The 17,421-nt window shown below is 44.8% G+C and overlaps 1 protein-coding gene across 3 annotated transcripts in view; it reads right to left on the bottom strand.

Moving 5' to 3' along the window:
- The window catches only part of SMG9 (SMG9 nonsense mediated mRNA decay factor), a 193,101-nt gene that overhangs the window by 95,717 nt on the left and 79,963 nt on the right, over window positions 1–17,421 (bottom strand). For all 3 annotated transcript variants that reach the window (XM_078655499.1, XM_078655498.1, XM_078655500.1), the window contains one exon: window positions 14,841–15,066. In XM_078655499.1, the coding sequence (XP_078511625.1) occupies window positions 14,841–15,066 (226 nt within the window). The remainder of the gene's footprint in view (window positions 1–14,840; window positions 15,067–17,421) is intronic.

Genomic DNA, 17,421 nt, shown 5'->3' with positions numbered 1-17,421 from the left:
GATGCCCGCCATGTTGTCTGTCGATGTAGAAAAGGCGTTTGATAGCCTCGAATGGGAATATCTCGATAGAGTATCGGAGAAATTCGGCTTAGGCGTGCAATTTCGACGCTGGACAATGGTCTTGTATTCCTTAGCAACTGCTAGGGTGCGATTGGGTTCAGTAATATCGTCAGAGTACCCGGTACGAAGGGGAACAAGACAGGGGTGTTCCCTTTCGCCCATGCTGTTCGCGTTGGCGGTCAACGCCAGGAAGGGGGTAGCGTATAATGGTCTTGTATGTGGTGGGATTCCGCACTACATTTCATTGTATGCAGATGATCTGCTGCTGTTCCTGGAGGGCGCGACGGAGGCACTGCAAGGGGCGGTAGACATGCTCTCGGAATTTGGGACGCTGTCAGGCCTTAGAGTTAATTGGAATAAAACATGCCACAGCCGCAACTAGCCGCTGGTTTGCTCTGGGAACGATCGTGCTTCACCTATCTGGGAGTTTGGATCTACCATAGTGTTGATGTGTGGAAAAGTAAATTTTGCCATGTTCTGTGTCCCTACGTGTTCCCCATCCTATGTTATATGTGCATGATTAATATGCATATGTATTCCCTTATGATTGATTAAAGACGCAATTACAGTTGTGTCCATCTCTAGTATGCCAGTTTCCAGTTCTCGTGAATACAACGAATATCAGGCCTATGTAAAGATACGTTGCCACGCTTCTCAGTGTGCACGTTATTTCATTATAAAGTCCCCGTTTCTAGGCCTCAAAAGGGCCCGGACTCAGATTCAGCTCCTGTCTTCCGAACCCTCGCTGAGGAGCGATACAGCCCCCACCTGTATCCCTGACCCTTCACTTACTTCCTGCCTCACAGTGCCCGGCTCGGCCTGGCTCTGCCTGCCAGTCTGCCAAGAGTATGTTATGATTCTAGTTATCAGTCCAGCTCCTCTTCTCTGCATTCCTAAGCTACTGAATCGCATCAATAGTTTCCGTCATGGTCTAGCCTTTACGTCTCCATGTAAGAGAAATACTGTATTAATGGTCATTTAATATTCCTCAACACGCACTACATGTAGAATAATGCATGCACCAGTCTTAGAGTCTATTAGCCTTTACCCTGATAACTTTTGGATTCTATCAATATGTTCTCTAAACATCAGATACTAGATAGTGTTTAGGTACATGTCGCTCTGACTCTCCAGACTTTAGTCTCTCCTTCTAGCGCAGAAGTCATAGCCCCCAGCTTCTCCCTAGTAACACGTCATTGTCAGTTTGCGCGCACCACTAGGTTAGAGGTCCCGGCTCCTTAGGTAGCCCCCTCCATGTTTCCGCCCCATTTATGACATATTCCGTTACGTTTACATCACATGTCTATGTATACGCCTCTTGTTACACCTACTTTCAGCCTTATCTTTCGCGACTGCTACAGGCCCTGCCTACTGCTACGCCTATTGTATTGAACATCATGTATTTCGTTTAAGTATATATATGCTTGTACACTGTTATTAAAAGATCCCCACTTCTTCCCCTTACCCCTTTGTGCAGCGCTGCCATCCTATCCCCGTGCAGGTTGTCCTGTTCCTGTCCTTTATGCTGTATTAAACCTGCAAACTCCAGCTACCTCAAATCTTGACTCTTATTTATTGAGCTATCTGTTATTGTTATATCTAGTCAAAAATAGAGGTATTATTTATTTATTTACCACATAATGGCGCCCGAATAGGGACTTGCCCTTTCCCCACGCGCCGGTGAAGCCACGCAAGCCCCCTGATCCTCTGCAGCCGTGACGGAACCATACCGTGCACGTGCAGATATTTCTGCTTCAAGTATCCCTCAGGCCCACGGAGGAGACGGAGGTTGCGGTCCAGCATCCAGACGAGGCGGTGGAGGAACGCGGCGAGTCCCGACCAGAGCCCAAGCCGAGAGTCCAAGGTCCGAGGTATCCGGAGGCCCACCCGTAACAGAAGTCCGAAGTTCGCCCGTCCGTCGTCGTAGCAGTCCAGTCCAGTCAGAGGCCTTCCGTTCTTGCTGCCCGGTGAGTACCGTTGCTGGGGTAGTATCTAGACAGGGTCAATTGCATTGTCTCTGGTCCGTGGGTTTGGGTACACAGATCCAACACGAAGTGTCCACTTAGGTGGATGCGGGTCCTGACGTGTCTCTTTATGAGACCGGTAAGTTTCGTACTGTTTTAGCAGTGCATCTAGTTTCTGTTCTAGTCCGTTCTGTTCTCGAGAAATTCATGTATTCTGTTTTCAGTATTCCAGGTAGTATTTTGTCCGAACTGTTATTTTAAATGTCATTCATGTCATGTATCTCAATGTCGTGGTATGAAAGTGGTGTTCTTCGGTAATTATCGTGTTCATTGTGTATTGTATTGTGTCCAGACTCCAGTCCAGTCATGCCTTTGTTCTCAAGATTACGTCAGTTAAAAACTAGAAAAGGTCTGTTAGAAGAAGCAGTTCCTGTCCCGCCTAGGGACAGTCCAGGTCACTTTATGTACCAAAAGCATGGCATAAGTGCCATATTATATCTAGATTTATGGGTGGAGTACACCAAACAGTTAAGAGGAAAAGTATAGATGGCCCGTATCGGGTACATGGGATGCCGAGTGCATCATGCGAGTAGAAGAAGTATTATGGAAAAAGAAAGCCAGACAGTCACAGAAAGATGCCATCGAGTTATGGCGCAAAGAATCTCATAAAAGAACCGAAAAAGAAATCAGAAAGTCAGAATTAAGCAGAGAATGCTCAGAAAGAGCCCAAGAAAGGGAACTAATCGAGATAGGTGAACGAGTTAAGACCGAACAATCAGACAGACAGAGAAATGCCCTCATTAAGGGTATGTATCCTCTTCTTGCCGAGGGCTTGCCAAAAGTAACCCCGGAGGCATCCAGTAATTTCCCGCCGCCATTAGTTCCGACCAACCTACGTCACAAACCGACCGCAGCTGATATTTTTCTCTCGTCCTATTTGGACGACACAGTCCCGGAATATGCAAATCCTGTTCCACCAGCTCCTGTAAATAATGTAATTCATGGTCCTCCAGTCACCGGGGCACCTGTTGCAGTACCTGTTACGGTACCCCCGGTCCAGCCCGTAGTACAAATTCCCGCCACATCAGTCACTCTGCCAGCACGAAGAGTATCAGTCGACGATTCCAGTTTAGGGGCCGCGGGAGGAGGTCCTCCTGGTACCCCGCCGCCAAATAGACGTCTAGGGCCAGTCGAGTTACATGAACGTGCGTTACAGCGTACGCCCAAATATCAGTCCATTGCAGAAATCAGGCGAGCTCTTACTGAATGCTGTTATGATCCAGTCCCAGGCGAGGATAGTATGGTTATATATTCCGTACGTATAAGACAGGTGTCCGAGTATTTGGTCACCCTACCGAATATGAAAGAAGATCTAGACAGAATGTATTGTTTCATTCGTACAGGACAAGATCCAGAAAGTATTGGTGAAGTCATGTCTCTCAGGAAAGCTGAGATCCAGTTCATGTTATTAAAGTTTCTGATCAATTGTTTAATTAGGGAACAAGATTCCCCGACTAAAGATCCGACCGAAATGAAAGTTCTGACAAGGTGGAGTGATAATATAGCCGAGGGTAAGCACAAAACACTCAATAGTATAGAAAGTATGTACAAGAAAATACGTAAAGAAATAATAAGGTTACACGAACAACGCAAAGAAGCTCTAGGAAGCGAGAAAGAAAATGACTCTTCTAGTGAAGAGGTAAACGACGAGAATCCCGCCAGAATAGCGTATGTAGGTAAATCCAGATTTCCAGACCGACATTTACGCCTAGAACACAAGAAAGTCTTTCATCTTCCAGCACCAGAACAAGGTTCTCTAGAACAAGTATTTCAAGCTACCGATCACATTTTGAAATCACAAATCGGTTATAATGAATTAAGTACCATGCATGAACAAGAACTAGCCCGGTCAGCAGTCCGATGGATTACTGATTCTACCACTTTTCCAGACGAAATAGTGGCACAAATGTTTCTGAAACTGCCCCCAGCCGAGCAACGACTGGTGGGTATGTATATGATCCAGCACCTCATTACTCTGTATGAGGGTCAACATTCTGATCCAGGTCCTTTACATGATGTCCTGAACGAGTTACTCCAGTATAGATGGAAAGGTTTAGGTACCGATTTAATTAGTGTCATTCTAGAACAGCGCCACAAATATAGAACGTTTCTGAACCCGCATTTTGTTCATGTCTCACCTCCAGAAAGTAAACCGTTTTACATAGACAGACAGCATCCGTTACGAGAAGTACACCCAGTTAAGACAGCGGGTGGTGAAATGCAACGAGTATTTGTTTACACCCCAGTTACCAAGATGGAACTCTTAGAAATGAAGAAATTAATTCCCTGTCACGACAAAGATCCAGCAGGGTTCCACCGAGAATTAAAAGACATGCTCCGTATGGGAGAATACACGTATCCAGATATTATTAAAATGTTAAAAGTCCTGTTGCCTGCGGGCATATATGAAAAACTCAAGGAAAAAGATTGGGAGGTGGGAGAGAAAAAGATCGATTGGACAGCTCTAGAAGCTGAAGATAAGATACGAGTACCAGGTACCGGTCTTGGAGATAAATGTAAAGAATTACCTGAACTGTTAATACAAGTTTTGCCTAGATTATTAGCCACTAAAAAGGAAGACTGGGATGCAATCTCAGCCTGTAAACAGAAACAAGACGAAGATACTAGTGATTTTTATTCTAGATTTGAGAAATGTTTTATAATCAACAGTGGTTTGAAGACGAGTAGTGAGTCATACCCTCATCTTTTTGTTACTAAATTAGTCGAGAATTCAAGTCCACAAGTTAAGAATAGAGTTTTGAAAGTCGAAAGTACCTGGCAAGCTAGTACCCCGTCCCAGATGTTACAGATGCTCCAGTATCACCAGAATAGAATCAGAGAAGAGCAAGAACACGAGAGAAGACGTATGAAAGACACGAAAATGAAAGTACTAGTTGCACAATCTGTTCCTCAAGACAGTCAGAAGAGGGGTCCGAATCAAGCCAGTCATCCTGCAGCTCCCGTTAAAGGGACATGCAATTATTGTAAACAGCCAGGTCATTTTATAAACGAGTGTGCAGTTCTGAAACACAATATAGCCACTGGTAAAACTAAAGAAAGACCACGTCCGCCTAGACAAGAACAAGTTTCACAGACTTCTCAGCCACAGAATGCACAACAGACAGTTACAGCACCGCAGCCTATCGCTGCAACTCAGCATGTTACACAGCAGATGTACCAGTATGCACAGACAGAGTATCCAGAGTATCAAGCGTATTCATGAAACAGCCTAGAGAGGGAGGTAGGCTTGCCTCTCATCGAGATTCCTGTAGATCAAGAAGGTCCCTATGTTCATAGTCAAGTATTAGGGAAAGACAGAAAGTTTCTGATTGATACAGGGGCAAGTAGGACTACTATAAGTCATGATGAGGTTCCAGGGGCTCCGCTCTCAGGCTCTAGAAATGTTTCCCTTGGATTTTCAGGAAAGCCTATTGTAAACGAGATATCAAAGCCAGTTACTCTAGAAGTTGGTCCATTGTCCCGAACTACTGATCTATTGCTTACGAAGTCATGTCCAGAAAATTTGTTAGGTATAAAGACATTGAAAGAATTAGGAGCAGTTATATGTTGTTCCCCAGAGGGAATACGTTTGTTTTTGCGTGACTTCAAGGGTCACTATGTATTACGAGATTTTGATCCGAGATTGTCTAATGTTCCGCAGCATCTATGGGCGCAAGGTCCAACTGATGTTGGTTTTATGCGAATCACACCCCATCGTGTGACTCTCAAGCAAGGTATAGTGTTACCACGAATCAGACAGTACAGATTGCCACCTGAGGCTGTAGCAGCCTTATCCAAAATTATTGACGAGCTCATGGCTCAAGGAGTAGTTGTAGAAACTGACTCCAATGTATGTAATTCTCCGATCATTCCAGTCATGAAACGTACTGATCCAAATGCACCCCCAGTATATCGATTAGTGATTGATCTTCGAGAACTCAATAAATGTATCATTCCCCAGTATCCAGTTGTTCCAGATATCTCATCTCTGTTGACAGCTATTGATTCTGAGGCAATATTTTTCACAGTAATAGACCTCAAGAACGCATTTTTCAGTGTCCCAATTCATCCAGACAGCCAGTACCTTTTCGGTTTTTGTTTAAATGGAAGAAGCTATAAATTCACACGAGCTCCTCAAGGGTTCACAGAAAGTCCTAGTATTTACAATCAAGCACTTAAGAGACAACTAGACAATATTCACATGCCAACTGACACTGCCCTGCTCCAGTATGTCGATGATCTACTGATCACAGCCCGTTCTGAACGTGCTTGCGAGCGAGCATCACTTACAGTTCTGTATTTCCTAGCCGAGATGGGGCACAAGGTGTCCCCTTCAAAGCTTCAATTCTGTGTCCAGCAAGTGATCTACTTAGGCCACTTACTGTCCAAGTGGGGTAGGCAGTTGACACCCGATCGCATCCAGTTAATAGCGAGTCTTCCACAGCCCAAGACACAGAAGGAGGTGCGTGCTTTTATCGGCCTCACTTCTTATTGCAGACAATGGATTCCTCAGTATGCATTCCTAGCCAAGCCACTGATACAGTTAACGACACAGGAGGCAGCCGTATCGACTGTCCTCCCTTGGACATCTGAACATACACTTAGTTTTAATGAGTTGAAGAAAGCTTTATGCCAAGCACCTGTTCTAGCAACACCGAACTACAGTAAGCCTTTTACACTTTGTCACAGAACGTGATGGTACAGCATTATCTGTTCTCACACAAGATCAAGCAGGACAGTACAAGCCCTGTGCTTATTTTTCGAGCACACTAGATCCAGTAGCCCAGGCTCTGCCTGCGTGCCTCAAGTCAGTTGCAGCCACAGCACTAGCTATCAGACAAAGTGATTCCATAGTATTAGGACACTCCCTGACAGTACAAGTTCCACACTCCGTGGAAGTTCTTTTAAACCGAACACAGACTCAGCATTTGACAATTGCACGTTTGACAGGTTATGAACTGACACTGTTCCAGCCACACATAGAAATCAGACGCTGCAACGTTCTAAATCCTGCTACACTGTTACCGTCAGTTACTTCAAATCCTGCCACACATGACTGTGTGGAAGTAGTTAACACCATGACTAAGCCAAGACAAGATCTGACAGATATTCCATTACCAGATCCCGACCTGACACTTTATGTGGATGGTTCATGTATGAGAACAAGTACAGGAGAACTAGTAGCCGCGTATGCAGTGACTACTGACACTGAAGTTATTGAAACACACCGTATTGACACCCTGTCTGCTCAAGCAGCAGAGCTAGTCGCTCTGACACAAGCCTGCATACATGCCAAGAACCTGAAAGTTAATATTTACACAGATTCACGCTACGCATTCGGAGTTGTACACGACTTCGGAGTGCTCTGGCAGGAGAGAGGTTTCATGACTTCTCATGGAACCAAGATTCAGCATGGTTTCCTTATTCAAGCTCTGTTAGATGCAATACATTTACCGACATCTATCGCTATCATGAAGTGCAAAGCACATACGAAAGTTACTGACATTATTTCCCAAGGTAATGATCTAGCAGATCAAACAGCCAAGCTTACAACACAGACACCAGACATACCAGTTAACAAGACACCGACATCCACTCTAGAACAGACTACTTGTATGACAGTTAAGGACCCTACTCAAGATGTCATAGATATCCAGTTACATGCTACTCCCGAAGAAATCAAGAAATGGTCCGAACAAGGAGGGGTCCAGACAGATCAGGGATGGGTGACAAAGGGAAAAGCCACATGGTTTCTCCCCGACTCAATGGTTCAAGTCATCATCAATACCGCACATAGTCCAGCACACTTAGGAGAAAAAGCCATGTTAGACAGTATCCAGAACATTTGGTTCAACAAGCATTTACGAGCTGCAGCCAAGCAGAAAGTCCGTACCTGTATGATATGTTGCCAGTTCAACCCAGGTAAAAGTGTCCCGGTGGAACAAGGTGGATTCCAGCCCCCTGACCACCCTTTTGAAGTCCTCCAGATGGATTATATTCAGATGGAGCGATGTCGAGGTTTCAAGTATGTTCTTGTAGTTGTATGCGCTTTGTCCAGGTGGACAGAAGCATATCCAGTCCCAGATTACACAGCCGCGACCACTGCCAAGCAGTTGGTTCGTGAATTTTTCCCCCGCTATGGACTCCCTAGGGTCGTGTATTCTGATAACGGCCAGCCATTCTCATCTGAACTAATGAAGCACGTTTCCCTTTTGTTAGGGTACCAGTGGAAGTTCCATTGTGTACGCCATCCAGAAGCAGCCGGTCTCGTAGAGAGACATAATCAAACCTTGAAAATCCGTATTGCCAAAGTCTGTCAAGAAAAAGGTGTAGACTGGTTAGTTGCCCTGCCCGTTGCTTTGTTTTATATGCGCATGGTCGCACACTCCAGATCAGGCCTGTCCCCTTATGAGGTCGTATTCGGCCGCCCCCCGAACATGTGGGGTACACCCAGACCCCGAAGTATTACAGATGTTTCCAGTAATATGCTGACAGATTACCTAGCTTCCTTGATGTCTGCCCTACACTCTTGTCGTTCACAGGTTGCCGCTGCATTTCCCGACAATACTGAAGTCAAACCACACGAGGTCCTTCCCGGCACCCTGGTCTTAATCCGAAATTTTGATCGTTCAAGTCCGCTGGAGCCTCGCTGGAAGGAGCCGAAGTTAGTCCTTCTAACCACCCGCACGGCCGTGAAGTTGGAAGGCAGGAAAGGCTGGGTGCATCTGTCGCATGTTAAGAAATTTCACGGACTCAAAGACACTTCTATAGACACTTTCAAGTCTGAACATTTGCCTATTATCAAGGACTGTCCCGCAATTGACTTTGCCTCAAATCCTCCCCTGTTAGAGAAAACTCCGCAGCAGGAGTATAAACAGAAACTACGGTCTAGTAAAATAAGTCAGCCAGTTTAATTGTCTAAGTCCCCCTGGGTGAAACGGTTAGACAGGTATCTGACATGTATGAAATAGACCCCCATAGTGAGAGAGTTAGTCAAAACTCAATCCGATGTATCGTTTTTCTAAGTTTTATATTATTTTTAAGCTTGATGGTTACCTGCACGAGTTATGCATTTCATCTATGTTTTCCAATTTCTCATGTAAAAAAGTTTTCTAATGCTACAGTAGAGCACACGTTTAGTGATCTGCCTCCTCACGAACTATCCTATCGTCTTGCTATGCGCAACAATACATTTATCCGTATGTTACATTATTCACACCAGACCAGAAATGCCACTAATTGTTGGGTGTGTGGTCGACTCCCCCCTTTCCAGACACCGAAGGGAGTTCTGCCACTGTTTCCTTACCCATTTTCACATAATGGTTCATGTGGAGCCTGGTCCATGTTAACGTCATCTTCAAATGATATGTCCCTTCTGAACAGTACATGTTTTCCAGACAAACAAGGTCTTCCCCACAGAACAGGGTTAGATCTAGAAAATGAAGTTTATAATTTGGGTAATTATTCTTCGAATTTCATGGTCCTGAATGTTCAGTCTGATCCTACTCCAGACTTACCTGCTATTTCAGTACTACCAGTCAAAGGCGAATTATGTGTCCGAAATAATGGTTCCGTACATGTAGGACATAGTGATTGTACTACTATTGTCAAGTATAGTGACAGTGGGAAATCTGTTTTCAAAGCCTCACGTCATTCATATTTTGTTTGTGGTCAGACCGCATATGTTCGTCTGCCCCTCGATTGGGAGGGAACCTGTTACATTGCCTTCCTACTGCCACCAGTTTTTCTAGCCCCATCTGATTATCATAGAAACACACATCTAGTACACATTAGACATAGAAGGGAGATCGAGTCCCCGATTATCGATCAAACTGAAACTGCTCTAGAACAATATACAGATTTCAATAAAGGTTTCTTCTTCTTTATAGGACCTATCCAGAATAGTAAGTTAATACGTAGATTGACTAGAACCCTTGAAGCAGTAGTGAATGAGACTGCCTCTGCTCTAGGTAACTTAACCGAGGAGCAATCTGCTATGAGATTTGTCGTGCTCCAAAATCGTCTCGTTCTTGACGTCATACTGGCCGATAGAGGAGGAGCATGTAGAGTCATCGGATCTAGTTGCTGCATTTTCATTCCTAATAACGCGCCGTCTGTTTATTCAGCTATAACCAGACTTCATAAAATTGCCCATCAGTTACACCAGAATCCAGGCACCTGGACATGGTCCGGTTGGTTTTGGAGTATAATTTCTGCCTGGGGATGGAAAGTATTGTCATTTCTAGGTATTGCAGTAGCGATCATATTCAGTTGCTGCCTCTGTATACAATGTGGCCCTGCGATTTGCGGCATTTGTGCTACCTCTTGTATTCCTAGTCCCAAGTCCCGTCCTAGATCCCGTTCCAAGACAATTCGAGACGAGCAAATGATACTGTATGAAATGATAGATGGTATCATGAATATTGATGTTTCCTGATGGAAACGTAGTGACAAGGAGGGAATGTGGAAAAGTAAATTTTGCCATGTTCTGTGTCCCTACGTGTTCCCCATCCTATGTTATATGTGCATGATTAATATGCATATGTATTCCCTTATGATTGATTAAAGACGCAATTACAGTTGTGTCCATCTCTAGTATGCCAGTTTCCAGTTCTCGTGAATACAACGAATATCAGGCCTATGTAAAGATACGTTGCCACGCTTCTCAGTGTGCACGTTATTTCATTATAAAGTCCCCGTTTCTAGGCCTCAAAAGGGCCCGGACTCAGATTCAGCTCCTGTCTTCCGAACCCTCGCTGAGGAGCGATACAGCCCCCACCTGTATCCCTGACCCTTCACTTACTTCCTGCCTCACAGTGCCCGGCTCGGCCTGGCTCTGCCTGCCAGTCTGCCAAGAGTATGTTATGATTCTAGTTATCAGTCCAGCTCCTCTTCTCTGCATTCCTAAGCTACAGAATCGCATCAATAGTTTCCGTCATGGTCTAGCCTTTACGTCTCCATGTAAGAGAAATACTGTATTAATGGTCATTTAATATTCCTCAACACGCACTACATGTAGAATAATGCATGCACCAGTCTTAGAGTCTATTAGCCTTTACCCTGATAACTTTTGGATTCTATCAATATGTTCTCTAAACATCAGATACTAGATAGTGTTTAGGTACATGTCGCTCTGACTCTCCAGACTTTAGTCTCTCCTTCTAGCGCAGAAGTCATAGCCCCCAGCTTCTCCCTAGTAACACGTCATTGTCAGTTTGCGCGCACCACTAGGTTAGAGGTCCCGGCTCCTTAGGTAGCCCCCTCCATGTTTCCGCCCCATTTATGACATATTCCGTTACGTTTACATCACATGTCTATGTATACGCCTCTTGTTACACCTACTTTCAGCCTTATCTTTCGCGACTGCTACAGGCCCTGCCTACTGCTACGCCTATTGTATTGAACATCATGTATTTCGTTTAAGTATATATATGCTTGTACACTGTTATTAAAAGATCCCCACTTCTTCCCCTTACCCCTTTGTGCAGCGCTGCCATCCTATCCCCGTGCAGGTTGTCCTGTTCCTGTCCTTTATGCTGTATTAAACCTGCAAACTCCAGCTACCTCGAATCTTGACTCTTATTTATTGAGCTATCTGTTATTGTTATATCTAGTCAAAAATAGAGGTATTATTTATTTATTTACCACAGATGACATGTTGGAGGGGAACATAGGACGCTGTATAAGAGCCCTGAGAGGCTGTATGGCGTTTTGGGCAACCCTTCCCCTTTCGGTGGTGGGCAGAGTAGCGCTGCTTAAAATGGTAGCTTCGCCCCGATTGCTCTACTACTTCCGTACGTTGCCAATATGGATACCTCCACGGTTATTCAGAGAGTTACATACGCTCACCATTGACTTTTTATGGGGTCATGGGAGGCGACGAGTGGCACTGGACACCCTGTTGAGACCGAAATCGGAAGGGGGACTAGCGGTCCCTAACTTCGAACTTTATTATCTCGCTGCGCAGCTGCAGATCCTTACACAGAAAGTTGTCCGAGAATTTAGGGGCCCGGAACAGACCCGTGGAACGGGGATACAGAGGCATGTCCTCTCGTATATCATTATGCAGCAACAGCTTGAGGTGCGGGACTTGACCCTAGAGGAGAAGACCCTGCGGTTGTGCTGGAATAAGAACCACAAGAGGGTGGGAGTGGTGCACCCATACGCACCCGAAATCCCTCTGGGAATGTTAACGGCACTGCCACACTGAGGGGACTGGTCCCCGCTCCTGGAATGGGAAGAGATGGGGCTTCAAGTAATAGGCGACCTCTATGCTAGTTGTTACCCTTTCGGACGGTGCAGGATCGATTTGGCCTCCCTGACGGGAGTTTCCTCTTGCACATGGCTGTAACGAAGGCGATCCGGAAGCATTGGAAGACTGGGCAGTCTGAACCCAAGACCACGATGGCTTGCCAGTATGTGGTGATGACTGCAGGTACGTTTAAAGCGGTCACTTGTCTACACTCCCGAATGTTACACGAGGGTTTGGAACTGCTTACAGCTCTCAAACAAAAATGGGAGATGAGTGTGGGGAAGCCCATTCCGGACGCAACATGGGTTCATATCCTGCAAAGGACGTGGAAGGGGTGTAGAAATGCTCGATTTCAGCAAGTACACTTCTTTATAGTGCACAGAGCTTACCTTACCCCCGGGAAGATCCGGAAATACTTCCAGGTGCAGGATGCGGCGTGCCCTAGATGCTTGCTGCCTGATGTGGAACTTGATCACATGTTGTGGGATTGTCCGAAACTCGGGCTCTATTGGTCTGAAGTGGGGGAGCTCCTTAACAAAGCTACCGATCGGTAGTTAAATTATGACATGGCGACTTGTCTGCTGCTCTGGTTTCCTCACACGAAACAAACCAAAATCACTAGTAAATTCATTGATGTAGGTCTCATACTCGCCCAGAGGGAGATAACCTGGCATTGGAAATCGAGGGAAGGTCCGTCTAGTAGAAGGTGGGCGAGCGAATTCCTTAAGTGGGCCCGTAGTGAAGGGGCGGTTAGATTTCGACAGGCCGCCCGCACAGCTAATGAGAAGAGTCTAGAGATGGCACGAGCATGGGAGGGACTAGTACATACGTTCAGTGACAATCAGACACAAGAAGGGGACTAAGGTGGAAGGGTCCTGAATGTAGTTCCATGGGATACACAAATAGATGAGTATGGATCCTATGGGTTTCTTCCTTTAGTAGTCGACGTCAATGAACCAAGTCCACACCAGTAGCGGTTGGGGGGAGGGTATGGGTGGGGTGGTTGGGGGTCCTACTGTTGGTATAGGAGGGACTGGCCATTATGAGTTGCGTGTGTTGAGTTTGTGTAGTACGATTGGTCAAGTATTTCCCAAATTAGGAGATGGTACACTGTGTTTGCTTGCATACGATGCTTCCTTGAAGGGGTTAGACGGTGGAAGGTGGGCCGCCTAGTTATACTGGTGGCAACTACCAGTACTCGCCATCTGAACTATGGGACAGGTCCTTTGTTGGGGTTAGGGGAATGGGTGATAAAGAAAAGCGGATACTGGATTTTCCTGTCAAGCAGATGTCCTTCTTTCTCTTGTACTGATCCACGTTTAGCAATATCTAGCTATCGCCGCCCAACCTCCGGGATGTGGGCTAAATGGCTGTGTGATGCTTAATTTATGATGTCTGAAGGAAGTTCATAGATGGCGGAACAGTTGGAACAAATGAGTGTATGTTTTCTGAATCTGCAATAAAAACAAAGTTTTAAAAAATAAAAAATAAATGATTACAGCCTTGACTTTAAGGGCCAGCTGTCCAAACATTAAGGATACCGATTTCCAAATTGCAATTATCTCTGAATCGCAATTATGGCATCTATATTCCTAATATATGAAGTACTTTCATTTACAAATCGACCTACCTCATGGTTATTAATGAGATAGGTCACAATTTGCGACCCATTAGGAATAGCAGCCAGCACAGGGATGGTGACTATGTCTATGATGGTTTTTTAATTAAGCAACCTTATTTTGTCTGTTTCTTTCTTGTCAATGCAGCCTGTTTCCCTTAAAGAAAAATAAGATGTGCTTAAAAAGAAAGCAATTCACTTTGAAGCTTCTTTTAAAATTTTTCTTTTTTTTTTTTTTTTTTTTTTAGAGTAGGCAGTGGCCTGCGGGACCACTGCCTTTACTCTTCAAAAGTATTTTTTTTAAATTCTCACAGGAAAAGGAGTCTCAGAGGGACCCCTTCCCACTTGCAAATGGGTTACCACAACTTTTAAAATGGTGGTAAAGTAATTACTGTTTTGCAACTAGAATTCAGTCACAAAACAGTAATACATACATACCGATTCAGTATTTGGAGGGGACTTCCAAAAACGCCCCTTCCAAATACCGAATCGCAAATTGCAATTCAGTAAAAAGTTACCGAATCACATTTTGTACATTTGAAAAAGCATTTTTCTGGTCACAAGCGGCCCAACCAGAAAAACGTTTTGTACATCTGTCCTTAAGCTCCATGTCATTTGGACTGATGGTTTTGCCCCAAAGGCCTCGGTTCACAGCGTCACCAGCACTGGGGGCATTAATGCCTGTTCTAACCTCCTGTTCCTCATTATAGCTTCTCACACAGAGGACCACAGTGGAAACAAAGTGGGTTCCAAACACGGTCAAAGTTATAAGAGAGACTAAGTACCTGTTAGCGAAGTCTACATACAAAAGCCGAAAGGTCTTAATGCAGGATCAACGTGGCATTAATATGTTCACATATTCAAGTCTAGGCCGCTGGGTACTTACGGTCCAGCATGCTGCCAGGTGCTGAGGCGCCCATGCCCCGGTTCTGGATCTGGTAGACTGGCTGTGTGGGTCGCTGTCCTTCTTTCTCCACCTTGGCTGCAGCTGCAGGGGCTTGGGATGGGCCCTCCGCTGCAGGCAGACCCTTTCCCTCCTCACGGGGTTTCATGAGCACGATGGGCTTCTCCATTGGCGCTGCAGGAGGCGCTGCCGCTGGGGCCTGTTTTGACTGGATGGGGGGGAAAGAAACAGTGTTACCTCAATCAGTACAGATCCTGTGGATGTTGAGATCTCTATGGGTAATTATAGACCCACCAGCTAATATTTAAGGGCTTGAATGCATACACTTGTGGAAAAGGATCTGCAGCTCGTCAAAGAAGGTAACCAAGTACCTCATAGTTCTTCCAATGTAGTTGTTCTTGCCTCACTGCTGTGATCCTGCTTCATGTTTGAGATGCGAACAAGGTTTCCCAGGGTTCATTATTATTAAAATTGATTTAGATTGGATTGTTATGTGCATAGTTCTATGTTTTAGGTATGGTAAAGCCATATTTAACATGATCCAAGAATTGCTAGACCTACTGTGTACAATGAACATAGTGGGCTTTGGATGCCATCTACAGCCACTGACTTGAGAAACTGTTACTCGCATCCTCGTTCAGCCCAGTACAGTATAATAGTGGCACCATCACAGGGATGTGTATTAGGGATGAATCCTTCTCCCTACAGGGCTGTCTCTGACATGCACAAAGGACTAGTTCACATCTCAAGACTACATTCAACGATCACACTTATGAAACATCGAAAGAGTTATCTCCTGTTCATTCTATTTATAAAGCAATTCCCTTTTAAATGCATTTTCAGAGGCTTTTATTGGTGCTTGAGTGAAAGTCTGACTTTAAAATTGATGTACCACAGATGTCTCACTTTTTTGTTTGATCTCTAGGGGACCAAAGCCTAGTGACATTGCAAATGTGCATTAAAGGGCTATGCTCACTCCACGTTGCCTTTGCATCCGGCAGCCAGGCTGCTGCAGCTTCTCTTCAGACGCCTGTCAGTTCCTTTTCAATTAGCCACTGGCGACTGGAACTCTTCAGAGTGTGACTGGGGTCAGGATAAAAAGGAGTCGCTGCTGTAGTCAATGCCTAATGCCCTTGGCGTCTGGTACAAGAAACTCAAGCAGGTCTAATATCATACCAGCTCTGAAAATAAGGGCTTGGACTAGAACACTGAAACACCTGGATTCTTGTGTCAGGTAACAGACATCTTGGAAAGGAAATCTAAGCTTGTTTTGGCTGAGGCTGAATGTTTCTCCAGTGAACAGGGATAACACTTTTGGGGTTACATGACCAGTTATGCATTTTGATTATATCCAAGCACAGCTCTAGGGATGCATCTCGGGTTTGTCATAAGCACTGCTCTAACTCTAGTCTTTTACTCGAAGACCAGCAAACACAGATCTGCTCTTACAGCAAACAGATCCTCTCAAAGCGCTAACAAACCTATGCCACTTCTGATCAGTAGTGTCCCATGATTATTAAGCACAAATAACCATACAGCTCTCTGCCAATGCACCTCAATGCAATATGTTATGGTGAATGGTGGAAACATAATGGGAAGGCGATAGAATAGTCACGGCTACTGGTACTCCTGCGGCGTTCGCACACTGCAGAATGTGAGGAAAAGCAATATTATAGTTTCAAATGATCTTTGGTTAACATACTTCTTGTAATCACCTTAAAGCAGTTTGCACTTGTTTACCAGCAGTGCCTCTGCAATCGTTTATTCCAACAGGACCCAAAACCTCCATTACTGCTCATCTAGGTCTCAAACTGTGGTCTTACTGGACAGTTTGGAGCATTTTGACAAATGTAAACAAATCAACATGCTTTTCAGTTGAAACTGATTTCACTACAATTCAAGCAAGAAAGCCTTTACCTCTGGTCACCAAACATGGCTTCTTAATCATCTCATAGTAATCATAATGTTACAGGGCTGGTATAATTGGTGCAGGACTTCTGAACTTTTTACTTGTATGAAACGTGTCTGAATATCTCCAGGCCTTCTCAAAAATCCTTGTGTCAGAGGAGAACATGTACCCTTGCCTACTTAGTGCGAAGAAAGAGGGTGCAAACGCAAGAGAAAGGTTAATTCAATTTGTATCAACTATGTATGTATGAATGTAAGATTTCTATAGCCCAAACCAGGCCAGCAAAGCAATGTACAGGGTCAAAGACAAGCATAAAGTCAACGGGTGATAGGAGAGGTAGCTTGTTTGTGGATAGCTAATGCATTGTCATTTAGTGTTCCTGAAAGCGTTGAGTCTTCAACGTTTTCCTAAATTGCAGCAGCTTTGGGGTGGGTCTTGATTAATAACAGAAAGATGCTTTAGTTCATGGGTCTACACATACAAAACACGTGTGATCTTTTTCCTTTTTACTCATATTAGCCTGCAGTCGAATATTGGTCTAACTGTGTGTGCCCAGAACCACCAGAGATTGTGGGCTTATCAGCTAGGTAAGAGGGTGCTGATTGCGATGGCTTTGTAAATGATGCTGCTGGTTTTGAAGATAGTGCCAGCCGG

The sequence above is a fragment of the Lissotriton helveticus genome, chromosome 7 (assembly GCF_964261635.1).
Source record: "Lissotriton helveticus chromosome 7, aLisHel1.1, whole genome shotgun sequence".
NCBI lineage: Eukaryota > Metazoa > Chordata > Amphibia > Caudata > Salamandridae > Lissotriton > Lissotriton helveticus.
This window is presented reverse-complemented; position numbering and strand designations above follow the sequence as displayed.